Source organism: Carassius auratus, chromosome 19, assembly GCF_003368295.1.
Source record: "Carassius auratus strain Wakin chromosome 19, ASM336829v1, whole genome shotgun sequence".
NCBI classification, from domain to species: domain Eukaryota; kingdom Metazoa; phylum Chordata; class Actinopteri; order Cypriniformes; family Cyprinidae; genus Carassius; species Carassius auratus.
Genome location: NC_039261.1, coordinates 7,670,466 through 7,684,999, shown reverse-complemented (window position 1 = coordinate 7,684,999; position 14,534 = coordinate 7,670,466). Strand labels below are relative to the sequence as shown.

At 36.5% G+C, this 14,534-nt stretch overlaps 3 protein-coding genes across 6 annotated transcripts in view; all 3 read left to right on the top strand.

Annotated features, from left to right (window-relative positions):
- Positions 1 to 381: 381 nt before the first annotated feature.
- On the top strand, positions 382 to 3,067 carry pithd1 (PITH (C-terminal proteasome-interacting domain of thioredoxin-like) domain containing 1). 2 transcript variants are annotated; one of them, XM_026288620.1, is made up of 6 exons: positions 385 to 805; positions 1,074 to 1,117; positions 1,241 to 1,318; positions 2,165 to 2,269; positions 2,385 to 2,493; positions 2,705 to 3,067. In XM_026288620.1, exons 1-6 carry the CDS (start codon positions 605 to 607, stop codon positions 2,804 to 2,806), a joined length of 639 nt encoding a protein of 212 aa, XP_026144405.1. In that variant the 5' UTR covers positions 385 to 604; the 3' UTR covers positions 2,807 to 3,067. The 2 variants fall into 2 exon arrangements, with proteins under 2 accessions (XP_026144406.1, XP_026144405.1); XM_026288621.1 differs by lacking the exon at positions 1,241 to 1,318 and having other exon boundaries at positions 382 to 805.
- Positions 3,068 to 3,901: 834 nt separating this feature from the next.
- On the top strand, positions 3,902 to 10,522 carry lypla2 (lysophospholipase 2). Of its 2 annotated transcripts, XM_026288616.1 has the most exons (11): positions 3,963 to 4,021; positions 5,174 to 5,204; positions 5,302 to 5,394; positions 6,350 to 6,381; positions 6,472 to 6,537; positions 6,660 to 6,707; positions 7,218 to 7,288; positions 7,519 to 7,592; positions 7,686 to 7,787; positions 7,885 to 8,061; positions 8,660 to 10,522. In XM_026288616.1, exons 3-11 carry the CDS (start codon positions 5,317 to 5,319, stop codon positions 8,708 to 8,710), a joined length of 699 nt encoding a protein of 232 aa, XP_026144401.1. In that variant the 5' UTR covers positions 3,963 to 4,021; positions 5,174 to 5,204; positions 5,302 to 5,316; the 3' UTR covers positions 8,711 to 10,522. The 2 variants fall into 2 exon arrangements, with proteins under 2 accessions (XP_026144400.1, XP_026144401.1); XM_026288615.1 differs by lacking the exon at positions 5,174 to 5,204 and having other exon boundaries at positions 3,902 to 4,021.
- A 1,005-nt stretch (positions 10,523 to 11,527) lies between these two features.
- Positions 11,528 to 14,534, top strand: part of ankib1a (ankyrin repeat and IBR domain containing 1a) — a 32,174-nt gene continuing 29,167 nt past the window's right edge. For both annotated transcript variants that reach the window (XM_026288614.1, XM_026288613.1), the window contains exons 1-2: positions 11,528 to 11,744; positions 14,238 to 14,516. In XM_026288614.1, the coding sequence (XP_026144399.1) occupies positions 14,329 to 14,516 (188 nt within the window). In that variant the 5' untranslated portion in view covers positions 11,528 to 11,744; positions 14,238 to 14,328. The remainder of the gene's footprint in view (positions 11,745 to 14,237; positions 14,517 to 14,534) is intronic.

Below are 14,534 nucleotides of genomic sequence, written 5' to 3'. Positions count from 1 at the left end.
ATGGTCTTATTTCTATATCTATTTCTGGGTGTTTTAGATCTTGGTTATAAAGATCAATAATGAAAGTTTTAATTTTCAACTTTCAACTATCACTCTGTCCTAACACCTAAAATGTATAAATGTATTTTTCTCGTGTTTTCCCAACTTGTATGACTTCCTTTTCAATAGTGCAGCACTAAGCACGGTAAAAAGTGGCTGTTATTAAACCAAAAACATCTAACCTTTGCGTTAAACCTAAAAAAAGATAGTGATACAGGTTTAAAACAACATTAGACCGAGTAAATAATATCGTAATATTCATTTAACTGAATCACTTAAAAGGCACAGCTTTTTTTATTTCCACTTTATTTACGATGACGTGAAGCGACCAATGAGACGTTAATACGTCACAAGAACGCGACATTGGTTCTCTTGTTTTTTTATGGTCCAATCAAGTTCCACGTTTTGTATTTGCGTGGTCTACTTTCCACTTCTACCACCTATGTAACTACGATTTTAGCATATGCCACAGAATCCGCTACTAGAGCGGTTGTACGTATCTCTCTAGTAAGCTTAGTTGTAAGTGTTTCGGAACTTTTTCGGTCCCGAGCTGCAAGTTCACGCCATGTCTGGACACGGTCACGGCCACGGCGGCGGACACAGTCACGGCTGCTGTGAATGCGATCACGAGCCAGCCGAGCGAGGAGTGGAATACGAGCTGTACAAACGCATTGACATCGAGAAGCTTCAGTGTTTGAACGAAAGCCGAGACGGAGACGGTAAACTGGTGTTCAAGCCTTGGGATCAACGCACTGACAGGACGAAGGTACCAGTTCACCTGGCTTGTCTGCAGGAGCTGTGACAGACGTTACATTATTCTGTAGAATACGGTCAAACTGCGAATTAAGACACTTCTCTGATTACTTACGTACTAAACTTAATTGCATACATGTATGATTATTTTACTTTATAAGAACTCTTCTAAGTAAAAGTCTTTAAAAAAATTAATAGAAAATTCTGGTAAATAAACTCGGTCGTAAGATTGATGTTCTGTTTGTTTTAATGTAACGTTATGTCTCCTGTTTTATTTTCAGTTTGTCGAAAGCGATGCTGACGAGGAGCTTCTGTTCAATATACCGTAAGAATCCATTTCAGTTTCTTTTCTGTTCTTAATTCTCGTCTATTTAATATAATTTGGCTAAATACTAAGTGGTTTACCGACAGAAATGGATACAGTTGGTGCATATGGTTAAACCTGCAGGTTTACAGGTAGCGTGAAGCTGAAAGGGATCATTATTTCTGGAGAAGATGATGAGTCACACCCAGCTGAAATCAGACTGTGAGTTTGCACTCACTGCAAAAAATAAATAAATAAAAAATACAAAAATAAAACAGATTTGCAGTGTCACATATGGGTGCAATGGAATATGAACTGTTATTCAGTTACATGAATGAATAAGTTTTACAACTGGGAACAGGAATCGATTTGCTGAACTTGAGTATCCAAGCAGTTTGATTTAATAATGATAACAGTGCCACTGCTAAACTATTAAAGAAAAGTTTGTGTAAAAGGCTAAATATTAAAACATTTAAAATAGTTTTGTATATTGCTGTACATTTTGTTTGAAATTTAAAAAATATATATAATGAAGTAGCAAAATTATTTATGCAAATAATTTTATAAAGGATATATTTAATGTATTTAATATATTTTGCTTTAAAGGAATTGTTCACACAAAAAAAATTAATAAGTTCTCAGCCAAGATGTCGATGAGTTTGTTTCTTAATCTAAACAAATTTGGAGAAATTTAGCATTGCATCATTTGCTCATCAGTGGATCCTCTGCAGTGAATGGGTGCCATCAGTTTGAGAGTCCAAACAGCTGATAAAATCATCACAATAATCCACAGTTCTTTTTTTTTTTTTATCAGCTGTTTGATCAAAAACTCTCAGAATCAGATCTCACTCTCAGCTCTCGGATCAAAAACTGAGAAACAAACACACCTTCATTTTGGTTGGCCTGGAGAAGAGCTTAACTTTTGGGTGAACTATGCTCTTGCTAAAATTTGATTGTGAATTATATTTGTTTTATAAAACAAATCATAAAATCTTCTGCAGCATCACATAGCAATAATGCAGTTACAATGTCCATGAATGAGTGTGCAGCTGGGTACTTTTTGAGCAGGTACAAGAACATCCCTCAAATGTCATTTGACGATACAAGCAGAGAGCCAGAGCAAGCATTTCGACTAAACAGGGATCCGCTTGCTGAGCTCGAGTATCCAACCAAGTAAGCAATTTGAAATATTAAACATAAGCACATTAAAAAGTACATCCTGTATGTTGGTCAAATCTGAGATATAAAACATAAATCTATGTTGACCATGCTCAAATGTTTTATGTAGGATTGCGAGATTCTCCAATGTGGAGCACTTATCAATCCACATCCCTCGAAACTTTGGGTCAGAATCCACTCGTGTGTATTACATTGGTCTGCGGGGAGAGTACACCGAGGTCAGTATTGAATAAAACATATTTTGCTATGACAACAAAAACACTTCTATCATAACTGGTGGAAGATGCACCACATTATGACAATATTTTGCTGTTGTTGTTGTTTCTATTAATATTTGTTTTGCTTCGGAGAGAAAAAGAGATACAGAAATCCAGAAGCATTTGTTTTTTGCAGTCACCTTCATCTAGTGTCTTTTTATCTTTCTTTCAGGCTTATAGGCATGAAGTCACAATCTGTAACTATGAAGCAGCAGCCAACCCAGCAGATCACAAAGTGGAAACTATTACACCCCAAACACAGTTCATATCATGACAAATGGAGGAGAGAAAATCTCACGTGTGCTGTGTGAAACTATAAAGTCAAAAGTGTGCATGAGTTTTGATAACAGATGATGAATTAAGAGAGCCTATGTGTTCTTTGATGTGTTCAACAGGGTTTTCTTCACCAGGGTTTGTTCATCTGCAATTCTGCTAATATGCCAATAAAACTTAAGCTATATAAGAATAATTACTTAATGTATGCTTATGTCAAATAAAAAGTGTATGCTTCAATAAACAGAACAGATGAGCTGTGCACAAAGTCTATTCCTTAAAAAACATCTCTAAAATATTCAATCTAGTGCAAATTTTGTTCATGTTCTCATTTTTACAATGTCTTGGGTAAAAATCTGGCATTAAAAATCACAAAATGTTATTCAATCGAGTCCTCAAGTGTATAACACTGATAGATTCATGTAGTTTGTGTAAAAATGGAGCTTTAAAGAACATTTCCTGGTTAATTTTACATTTGGCGTTTCATATCACACATTTTACAACAACTTCTATTATCCTGCTATTAGTTAATGCTGCACTTCTACAGTTTCAGTTCATATTCACATTTAAACGTCTATTGTGACAGGAGCAGCGGACAAACATTTTGAGCATCCATCGCTAAGAATCTATTGCTCTTCACTGTATCATAATTATTTAATCTTTTTTTTTTTTTTTTGCTGTAATGCAATTAACCACTGCAGAAAACGCTTAGATGTTTTATATAACTAACGGTTTTCTTGACTTAAAAGGTGTGATTCAGATGGGCCCAGATGTCAAAGAAAGTCATGTAGTTGGTGTGTGATGGGCTAAATAATAGACAATTTTAATATATATATATATATATATATATATATATATATATATATATATATAAAATGCGGTCTGTTGTGGTAGGTGTTTCATAGATTAAAAAAAATAATGAATAAATAAAAATTAAGTGACAAAAATTATCTTCTAAAGTCTTTTTAAACTTTTTTGTGATTGTACAAAATACGCAATTCAGAAAATTAAAATTTTGCATTACATTGTAGACTTACGATAACAAAATAATGTATTATTTACAGATTGCTACCTAAAAATGTTTAGAGTATTGAATCAAGCTCACGCGGTTCAACCACAGTCTAGGGTTGAACAAATACGATGACGTCACAGCGCCATGACTCCGCCCCTCCGGCAGAAGGAGCGGAAGTTCCGTTGTGACCTGGGATAGCAAGCGGTGAGTCAATACATTTGTAACAGTGGGCCGCTGTTTTATGTCTGTTTTTTTTCCTGGTTGAACCCTAAATTTGTATCTACTCCCTGACCTTGGCTTTATCGCTAGCTACATAGGCGCTAGCTTGTTGTTGAGTAGCGTAATTGTGGGATTATTCGCGGGGGTGTCGGAGAGCCAGATAGCTCCATCGACGAGGCTGTGGATTCATTGTGACAATCATACAGGCGAAACAGGATTAAGCTGCCTAACTGCGATAATGTCGCTCGAGTATTATTGAATCGACCTGGTGGCTTTATTTATACATGAACCCTGTCCTTGATTCCGCCGGGTTAAAAAAAATTAGTTAAGCTTCGCCCATTTCTCTTGTTTTTTTTTTTTCTGCCCATCCCTTTCTTCCCATTCTTTTTTTGAATATGATCGTGGTATTCATAGCAGAATTCGTGAGGACGATTATCGCACTGGCGCATTAGAGATTATCAATACTGTCATTTATTAATGTATATAAATCATGGTGTAATCAAATGCATATGGAGACCATGCACTTTCTTTAAAAAAAAGTGTATTTTTCTAGTATTCATTGGAGAATGCAGATGATTTGATGGAAGTATTTGATAACATGTGCAGTACTAAAAGCAGACTGACCCATAAAACCAGTCTGGCACATGGAGTTCATTGAAGTGTTGAAACACTTCAGGCTTAAACTCTGTTCCGTCCCCCAGGCCACTCAAAGACCAATGAAATCATTAAACTGGAGTGTTTTTCCTCATGTAGCTGTCAAGATTCAATGTCTTAGGACTGTCATGTGATTCCAGGAAAACAGGACCCGTGGTTTTGATTTTGGGCAGCATTAGAAACAATTTTCTGAGAACTCCTATTAAGCAGATGTCTGCAAGTACAAACTTGTGATCCGCACAGCCACCAGCAGAAAATCAACCTCTGTCTGTATGATTAACATAAGCGTCAGCGCTTATCCAGTAGGTTAAATCACCCTGTCATTTTTACATTACCTTCCAAAGTGCTCTTTCTTTTTCACATCTAGATGCTCTACAGGTGCAATAGAGCACTTTTAGCTTTAGATGGGCATGAATTGGTGGTTGACATGACTTTAGTAAGAAACACTGGTAATTAAACCAACTTTTGTTAATCATTCTGCAGCCTGCTGACCGTTTCTTTCTAAAATCGTCTGGTTCGTATCCAACACTTATTGCCTGGGCCTTTTTATTTTGAATAAACATGTTGTACTGGTTAAATTTGAACATTTTGTCTCTGTATTTTCCTAAAAGCACTCCTCACATTGTATGTGTGGCAACAACATGTCTGTACCTCTGCTCTCTGAAGCCGTGACCGTGCCTGGGACGGAGAAGGAAACGGCTGTGGTGAGAGACCAGTCAAATCATTAACTAATGCTAATCTTGTCCAGTTTATTCATCAGCATTGCACAGGCCAGCCTCCAAATAAACCAAATCAGTTATTTTAAGTTTTCTTAAATAGTTCACCTAATCATGAAAAGTAATTTAACTACACCTTTTGTTGTGAGTAAATAAAACTTTGGTTCATTTTCAAAACACAAAGTAAGATAGATTTAATAAAAATCTGAGAGGTTTCTGTCCCTCTATTGAAAGACCAGGTAACCAATAGATTCAGAAGAAGAGATTTGAAGATTTAGATCATAAAGGCATCTCAAATGAAGTGTATATCATATTGGAAGCTCACACTTGCTGCATTTTGCAAGAAAAGCTATAAGGTTTGTTCTGGTGACAAGACATGCACAGAAATCTGTGTTTATAATGTGTAATGTGCATTATATATGTGTGTTTATGTGTGAATATGTTAGATCTGATCATCATATCAAGCAATCATGTCTCTTCACAAGACTTGGCTTAAACAGTTTTATTCATATGGATTTATTTTACTATGCCTATGACTTTCTTAGATCTTCTAAGTTTTGGTTACCTAGTCTTTAAAACAGAGATATACCTCTCAGGTTTTATTAAAAAGGTCTTAATTTGTCTCTCAAAGATTAACTTAAGTCTTTTAGGTTTGGAACGACATGAGGGTGACTAAATGATGACAAAGTTCATTCTTTTAATAGTCAACATACAACCTATACGGTTCCTCAGATTCACATTTACAGTCCAAATCCTCAAAAAGGCTGCCTGCTGCCATCTCTTTTGGAAGAAAAGGGCAAATCGATTTATAAAAAAGCTGAAGATTGCTATTGAGATAGTAACTTTATATAAAATAACCACAAAGTCAGCATCAGACAGGAAATCTGGCCTCTTTTTGGCTGTGCAGAGATAAGTTTCACATCATATTCTGTAAACTTCACAGGTGATCTTCCTTCATGGCTTGGGCGACACAGGGTACGTTCTGTTTATTACTTGCCTGTTGCAGGATCTTTTAATACCCCCTGGCCTGGTGTAGAAATAACCCTGTGGTGTTACTTATTACAGACACGGCTGGGCTGATGCCATGACATCTATTCGACTGCCATACATCAAATACATCTGCCCGCACGCGTAAGTCAAAACCTGGGAAATAGTTTTTTGATGTGTTGATTGTTATGCAGTACAAAAATGTTAGTATCACTTGATTTACTTTGTAATTTATTGACCATAAGCCCATCATACTTTGACTCTAGACCCCGAATCCCTGTAACACTCAACATGAAGATGACTATGCCTTCATGGTAAGTTTCCTCTGCTTTAGATAATATTAAAATATAGTATGTTAAAAATAAAAGTGCGGTGGTAATTTAAACCAGAAAATAAATAAATGCCTAAGTTTTTGAAAAATGTAAAACAAAGAAAATGTATGTGGCTCTTTGTACACATGGTCATATGTTACATACCTGTGGTCAAAGCAAAGAGGGACAAACAAAACATTTAGAAATTAATTTTAATTTGTCATGTTACTCAAATTGTTATAGTTATTAATTTATAACAAATATTTTAATAAAATATACACTACTGTTCAGTCAGAAAGATTTTTGAATGAAATGAAAACTAAAGATGCATTATTGATTACAAGTGACAGTAAAGATTTATATATATATATATATATATATATGTATATGTGTTGTCCTTTTGATATAATATAATATAGGAAAATTTTATTAATAAAATGCTAAATAAAGGCATTTTCACTACTGGACCATTGGATTTCTCCCTTAATTCTTGTATAATGTTTTTCTTTTCAGGTTTGATCTGATGGGCTTAAGCCCAGGATCACCGGAGGATGAAGCAGGGATTAAGAAAGCAGCAGAGAACAGTGAGCAAAATGTGTTTTTGTACAAACATGCACATTGGGACAGCTTCCTGAGTACAGCTTTCCACATCACTAACAAGCCTCCAAAAATTAGCTCTAGACTGTGTCATCAATTGTGAAACCTCATGAAGAAACATGTCACGTTCATGAGACACTTCTTACCAGAGAATATTGTTGTATGTGGAAATTTGATTATGTGGCACTAAGTGTTGACCACTCTTTTTCTTCAATAGTAAAGGCCATCATTGATCACGAGATAAAGAATGGTATCCCATCCAGTCGTATCATTCTTGGTGGCTTCTCTCAGGTAAGTAATCCATCCTGAAAGTTTGTACTATCACTCAAATGGCTGACGTGGCAGGTGCTTTTCACTTCCTCTTTTGTTGCCTGTATTCTTCAGGGTGGAGCTCTCTCTCTCTACACCGCTCTGACCTCTCAGCAGAAACTAGCGGCCGTAGTTGGACTTAGTTGTTGGCTTCCACTTCACAAGACTTTCCCACAGGTACAAAATGTCAGCAGTGAGTTTTTGCGAGGGTAAATATGTGTTTATGTAAATCGGTATGTCAGTCAATATGGATCTGCTTTTTTGTATCCATTAGGCTGCAAGTGGGAGTGCAAACAAGGACACTCCCATTCTGCAGTGTCATGGCGAGATGGATCCCATGATCCCGGTGCAGTTTGGGGCCTTGACGGCAGAGAAGCTCAAGAACATCGTTTCTCCACAGAAGGTCACCTTCCGCACCTACCCGGGTCTCGTGCATAGCTCCTGTCCTCAGGTGAGACTCATCCGTTATCCTCACAGAAGCCTAAATTTAACATGTTTTACCATGTTTACCCCCCAACACACACAAAAAAACATCAACAAAACCAGAATTCTTTTAGACCTACCTATATTTTGATTGGCAGTTTTTTTTCATTCCTACTGTATTACTACACTACTTTTTAACTTCTTTTTGGGCTGCATTTATTTGATCAAAAAACAGTAATATTGTGAAATATTAGTACAATTTAAAATAACTATTTTCTGTTTATATGTATTTTAAAATGAAATTTGTTCCTGTGTTGGCAAAGCTGATCATTTAGCAGCTGTTACTCCAGTATTTAGTGTCACATTTTTCTAATAAGCTGATTAGGTGCTCAAGAAAAAAAAAAAAGAATTCCCTAAAAGTGTAATGTAAATATTGCAAAGAACTGTCTAGATTTAGTTAGAAGCAAGCTTCCATAGGACACTTCATGTAAACTAATAACGGGATGAGTTCTGAACTGAAATCATGCAAAATATTATTTTAGCTTCAGTACAGTGGTTACAGTAAAACTGTATTATTCTTTCATGCTACTACTAACACCCATACCACTCTCTGATTGGCTTTTCAGGAGATGTCTGCTGTGAAGGAATTCATTGAAAAGCAGTTGCCCCGAGTCTGACCTCATTCTAGCTCACTGTGACCCTTAGACACTGACCTCTCACCTCCGACCTGCCATTCTCCCACAGGAAACAGCCATGATCCCCTACAGCGTGACATGACACACATGAGCATGCACATTCAGTACAGTACATACTGTGAACATGCAACACATGCATACCATGTCATCTCACACCTTTCTTTGTAATTTCATACATCAGTGGACATTCATTAAAAAGGTGATATTAAAAGTGGCATCCGTACATACAGTACTATTCCATGCAATTCTTTTTTGCCTTTTCTCTAAGGGAGACTCATTAACTTTTATTATACATTCCTGAACATGTTACATCTCGAACCATTATCCACTATCTCTCTCCTCTACTCTTCTGTCTCTTTCTCTCAATAAGCAAGGTGGTAAAGGTAACATTTTGATTGAAAGCTCTGTAACAGAACTTGGGAGAGTTCAGATGCTGCAAATCTGTGGTGGTGGAGGAAGTTAGTGAGAGCCCGGTGCCGTCTGGAGTGGCTCTGCATGCTGTCCCACGGTGCATGCCTGTGGTGGGGCTGCACATCATACTTGTGCTCAATTATCTTTTGTTTTTTTACTAGAAATATGAGAAAGGCAAGCAAAAATGGCTCAAATAAACTGCGCAAATGAATCCTTCAAATTTTCCAATATGCTTTGTTCTTCTAAAACAATTCACAGAATGAGAAAACATTATTTAATTTGTGCCAGAGTGAAATCCGGCAACAATCCTTTGAATCTATATCCAAAATGATGAAACTGTGTATTTTTTTTAAAATAACACAATATATAATAAACTTATTTAAAATAAACATGTTAGAATAAAGACACATAACCAGCTTTAGATTTGAGTATTTTATTGTATAACAATCAGCGATACTAAGCTCTTGACATCACTTACTAAATATAACCAGAGTGAATCACTCCAGACGGCCAATAATATTTTCCAGTTGCTTTAAATAGCTTCCTCAATCCTTCCTAATTCCCTGTCCACCTCGTAACCACCTCGTCCCTCACTCACATGCCCAATCACATTCTAGTGTTCTGGGGTCTCAGATTGCAAATGTATATACAGTTCAGGTTCCATATTAATGCATAAAAGTATTGTTTACTGACATGACCTAATAATAAAAGAAGGAAGGTCACAGTTACGCAGCAGCGTAGTTGATTAAGCCTGCTGATATTAAAGAAGTAATCTTGATTAGCTATTAAAATGGAAAGATGAGTTTGCGAACATGGTTTGCTATAGTCATTTCTCTCACAGTTTGCTTGTAAACATTTGAAAATGGATTCAAAAGGTTTCTGTGTGATGATATCTAAACAAGTTGTTTGCAGAGTAGTGAATGTTGCTTTTTTAATCTTAAATAGATGTTCTTCGGTATATTATTTCAGTGTTATTTTAATCTTACTGAGGTCATTTGAATTCCATGTTTTCTTAACTCTCATGATCCCCTGTTTTATAATTGGCATTATTCCTTATTATTAGTTAGAATAATTTCTTGGCTTCAGATAGGTGTCCTATATGCCCCGTGGCTTGAATGTTTGGTGTATGAATCATGGGCATGTCAGGCACAAGTCGGTCAGCAGAAACTGGCAATATCTTTGGGTTTAACAGTGAACTTCTAAGTTAATGTCCACCTGAGTTGTATTATGTTGTTCGTTTTTGTTTTGTCATTTGTGCTCGTTTAAAAAAATCTGTCATGTTCTTTTGTCGTTGTCTTTTTGTTTGAAGTGTACTGAGGGACAATTGGTTCTTCAGAAACTTTACCGAAACACCTGTATGTGAAATAAATGATGCAAATCACAGCAAAGCAGTCCTGCATTTTATTGACAATGCTTATTCATTTTCATGTGATGCAGATGGTTCCATTTAAGAACTTCAATTGAACAAGAAATTCCCAGCATCAAGGTCTAGCACACCCTGTCCCTCTTTTTGTTTTTCTAACAGGAGGCAAGCAAATAGACCAAAGGGTGTAACAGTTTTAATGCAGAAAATGAATAGGCATATAAAACGGCCTTTTTGACAAATGATTAACATCGATTCAGTACAATCTCTCTAAATATTAAAATACCCAGATTGATTCAGCTCATATTTCTTCAGAATCTACTAATCGCGCAATAAACTGAAATTTAAATGACGGAGTCGATATTATTCCATTTATTGCTTTTTTTGAACAGATCAAAATGTTCTTTGTACTTGAATAATCTAAAGTTATTAATGTATTTTACACAGAGTGTAAAGGATGTAATGCTTGTGAGATGTAAATAAAAATGCAGACTGGGTTTCAAGTGAACAACATATACACATACACCTACCACATAAAATTTAAATGGTTTACTAATAATATTATGCATTAAAAATATACACTAAAATAGTTACAAATAAATAAAATACTGAAGAAAAGAGATATTAATAAATGCAATATATTAAATACACAAAGCAATGAAAGACAAATAATACATAATAAATTATTTATTTTCATTTATTATTTTTAAGTTATTTATGTATTTCAGGTTTGTATTTTGCAGATAATAGCAGATGATTTTGCATAATTGTTGATTTAAAAAAATTGTATGCAATTAAATTATTTATAACGCTACTGATATGACTCATGTAATATTATATTATATATATTATAATATACTCATGACGTTTTCAAATGTGCAAGAATCTGAGTGGACCTTGATATCATAGACATATGCTTGATATAAGATAATATAATTCTGTGCTTCACACTTCTCGGTAGGTGGCAGTGAGTGGCTCTTAGACTCGTTTCTTCATCTGCCGTTAACACCGCGAAGCAGACGCAGATTATTGTCCTATGAAATGAGAGCATGACCAGCAAACACAGGCACGAGCACCACCCCTTTGATTATACAGTTCTATATCATTTCTTTTTACATAATCTCTGACATGATAGACGGTCTGCCGTCCGATAACAATGCTGATATAAGCTTTTGACAAGCCGCGTGTTCTGGTAATTTTGATGTGCCAAGGCTTAATGGATACGTCCAAATCAGTGATAAGGTACGTGTGTCAATGTTTGTGTGTTTATCGCTCATGTCAACACGTCTCGCTGTCGAAATCTCCGCTTGACCATCTTAGGATAAATTGAAGCTCTGCTTTATCAAACAAGCCTTTGTTGGTAGATGGTTTTAATGCAAGGGCTCTCTCAGTCATAGATCTGTTTTGATCAACTGATGATGCTAATTAGCTGTCAACACATCCTTGAAAAACTCAATCTTTTGTGACTGTTTGAATATTATAAGCAACCGCTTTCTTTCTGAAACCATTAAGCAGTCTGTAAACAACCTATGTAATGGGCTTTATGTGTTTAGCTTGTCACCATGTTGACTTTTTGTTCATTGTTAAAGGAGTAGCTCACTCAAAGAGAACATTGTGTCATCGTTTGCTCGCCCTCATGCTGTTGCAAACCCGCATGACTTTATCTCTTACGAAGAACACAAAAGGAGATGTTTAGCAGCATTTTAGCCATGTCACCATTTGCTTTTGTTAAACATGCAGTGGGTCACACACTTAGCTACTATCTACTAATATTATATACACACTACTAGAGTATGGATTTGGTCTCGTTGTTCTGGAAAATACCCACAAGTCTGAGGTATGTATTGCTTTTAGGAGTAATGGTTGGGTTAAGATTTAGGGTTTCAGTTTTGGGATTACAGTTAGGGGTGAAGTTAAGTGTAACTACAAATGTTAATTTAATTAGAGTCCTTTAAATGTAATAACCATGAACCAACTTGTATGTATATTATAATCAGTATATACATAGTAGTTAAAGCCGCCTGATATAAAGCATAACTGTGCAGTGAAGGTGAATATTCTCTGAGACCATCAGTCCTTTACAGGTCTCATTTTGTCTTCCAAAAATAATAGTAAAGGTTTGGTTCTGTAACTTTAAATGTCAGGTTACTGCATGCTGTTCTTGTCTGCCATAGCAATTAATTAGCCTGGAGTTTCAGACATTGTTAAAAGTGAAAACGGCAGTATTGTTTGAAAAAGGCCTGTATTGTTTGAAAGTAGCCCACTGCCTGTAAAATAAATGCAAATGGAGTTAATGGACACACAGTATGTTTAATGATTGAGCTGTAGTGTGGGGGAAGCTTGTGGAGCAGAAACGTTTCCCTCTCTTTGTGTGTCTGCCAAGTGCTGCTCTTAATTCATCTGTTCTGCATTCTCAGACGTCCCACCTGAAAATGAGCCGTTCGACCACAAGCCCAAAGTGTGTTTATAATGATCCCTCTGAGTTCTAAAATGTGCTTGGTTTCTGATGTAACTCCACAGACATTTTTGTTGAATGCGAGAGAGATGTGAAATGACGTGGAAAAGAACAACAGAGCAGACAGAATGACCTAAAAAAGCGGGTCGAACGCCCGGCTCCCACTCACTCATGACCCATCAGTGCACCTGCTGCCGCCCTCGACTCTCCCACAGCCCTCTCAAGCAGATTTATTAGAGCGTGCATACTTTATTTGTTTTGCTGATGAAACGTTATAGATCCCTCTGGTCATGTAACCTTTTAAAAAGGTTTCTTTTTTAGTGTACTCAGACACAGCCGTTTTATCTGATGTGAATGTTTAGAAAAAAAAGGGGTAACTATGAGATCAGATAAGGACACCTGTGCAAGATTGTTATTTGCACAATGTGGTCATATGCAAATGAGCATTTTGTGAATCAGACTGGTTTTGTTACGTTAGGGATTTCCATAAGATGCTAATGCGAGTTGGATAGTAGCTTGTTTATTTAATAGCGCAATAGCACAGTAACTGCTTTATGAGTTATATATTCAAATCTGAACTGTATAATTATTTACTGTTTAATCTGTTACAAAGCAGAGCACAGAGCATGTTTGTATTGCTTTCCCACTGTTCTTCTATGTCAGCATACGTTAGATGGATGTGTTTGACCATCGCAATCATGCTTGGCATCTTTTGCACATGACACAGCTCGCACATGTCTCGCACATGACACAGCTTTCTAAATCTCAAAAGTTACATTTATAAAAAATGCTCCAAGACTTTCATATGATCCTAAGTTTCAATGGTCCCAATTAAGCCATCTGTTGGTTGATTTCACAGAAATGTGTAAACACTTAGGCAATATCAAAACAAGTGCTAACCCAACAGTCGATTCCATTGATCAACTGTGTCACCTGTCAAGAAATGTTCAGACTTTATAGATTAGGTTCAGAGTCCAGAAAGATTATTGATGAATTTTATCTGTCTTAGTTTTGTGCAAGATATTTTGCATTTCCGTTTGAAAATGCTTGTGGTAATTTCACACTTCAGATGTAAGCCTAACACTATTTTTGAGGTGAAGGTAATGGAGTAGTGATGGGCGTAGAGGTTTTATATCACATTAGGAGCAAAACCTGATTTTCTAGTGTCAAATTTTTAAATCGAGAATGCAATATGGTGCATTGATTTTACATTCCGTGATGTAACACAGTGAATTACAGATTCCAGACAGTTTCATGTGATCGTGTTGATGTGTTTACAGGACTTGCGGTATGCAGCCCATCCACTCTCATGCTGGCTGAGTGCTGAAAACTTAATGTGGGCCGCTCTGCGGCTCCCACTACCTTCCTGCCATGGGGAATACCGCCACCAAGTTTCGTAAAGCACTTATCAGTGGAGACGAAGTCCTGGCTTGCCAGCTTTATGAGAGCAACCCCCAATTTAAAGAGGCTCTGGAGCCCAACACGTCTTATGGGGAGCCCTATCAACACAACACACCCCTGCACTACGCCTCACGCCATGCCATGACATGCCTCATCAGGTAGGAACCTGGGAATGG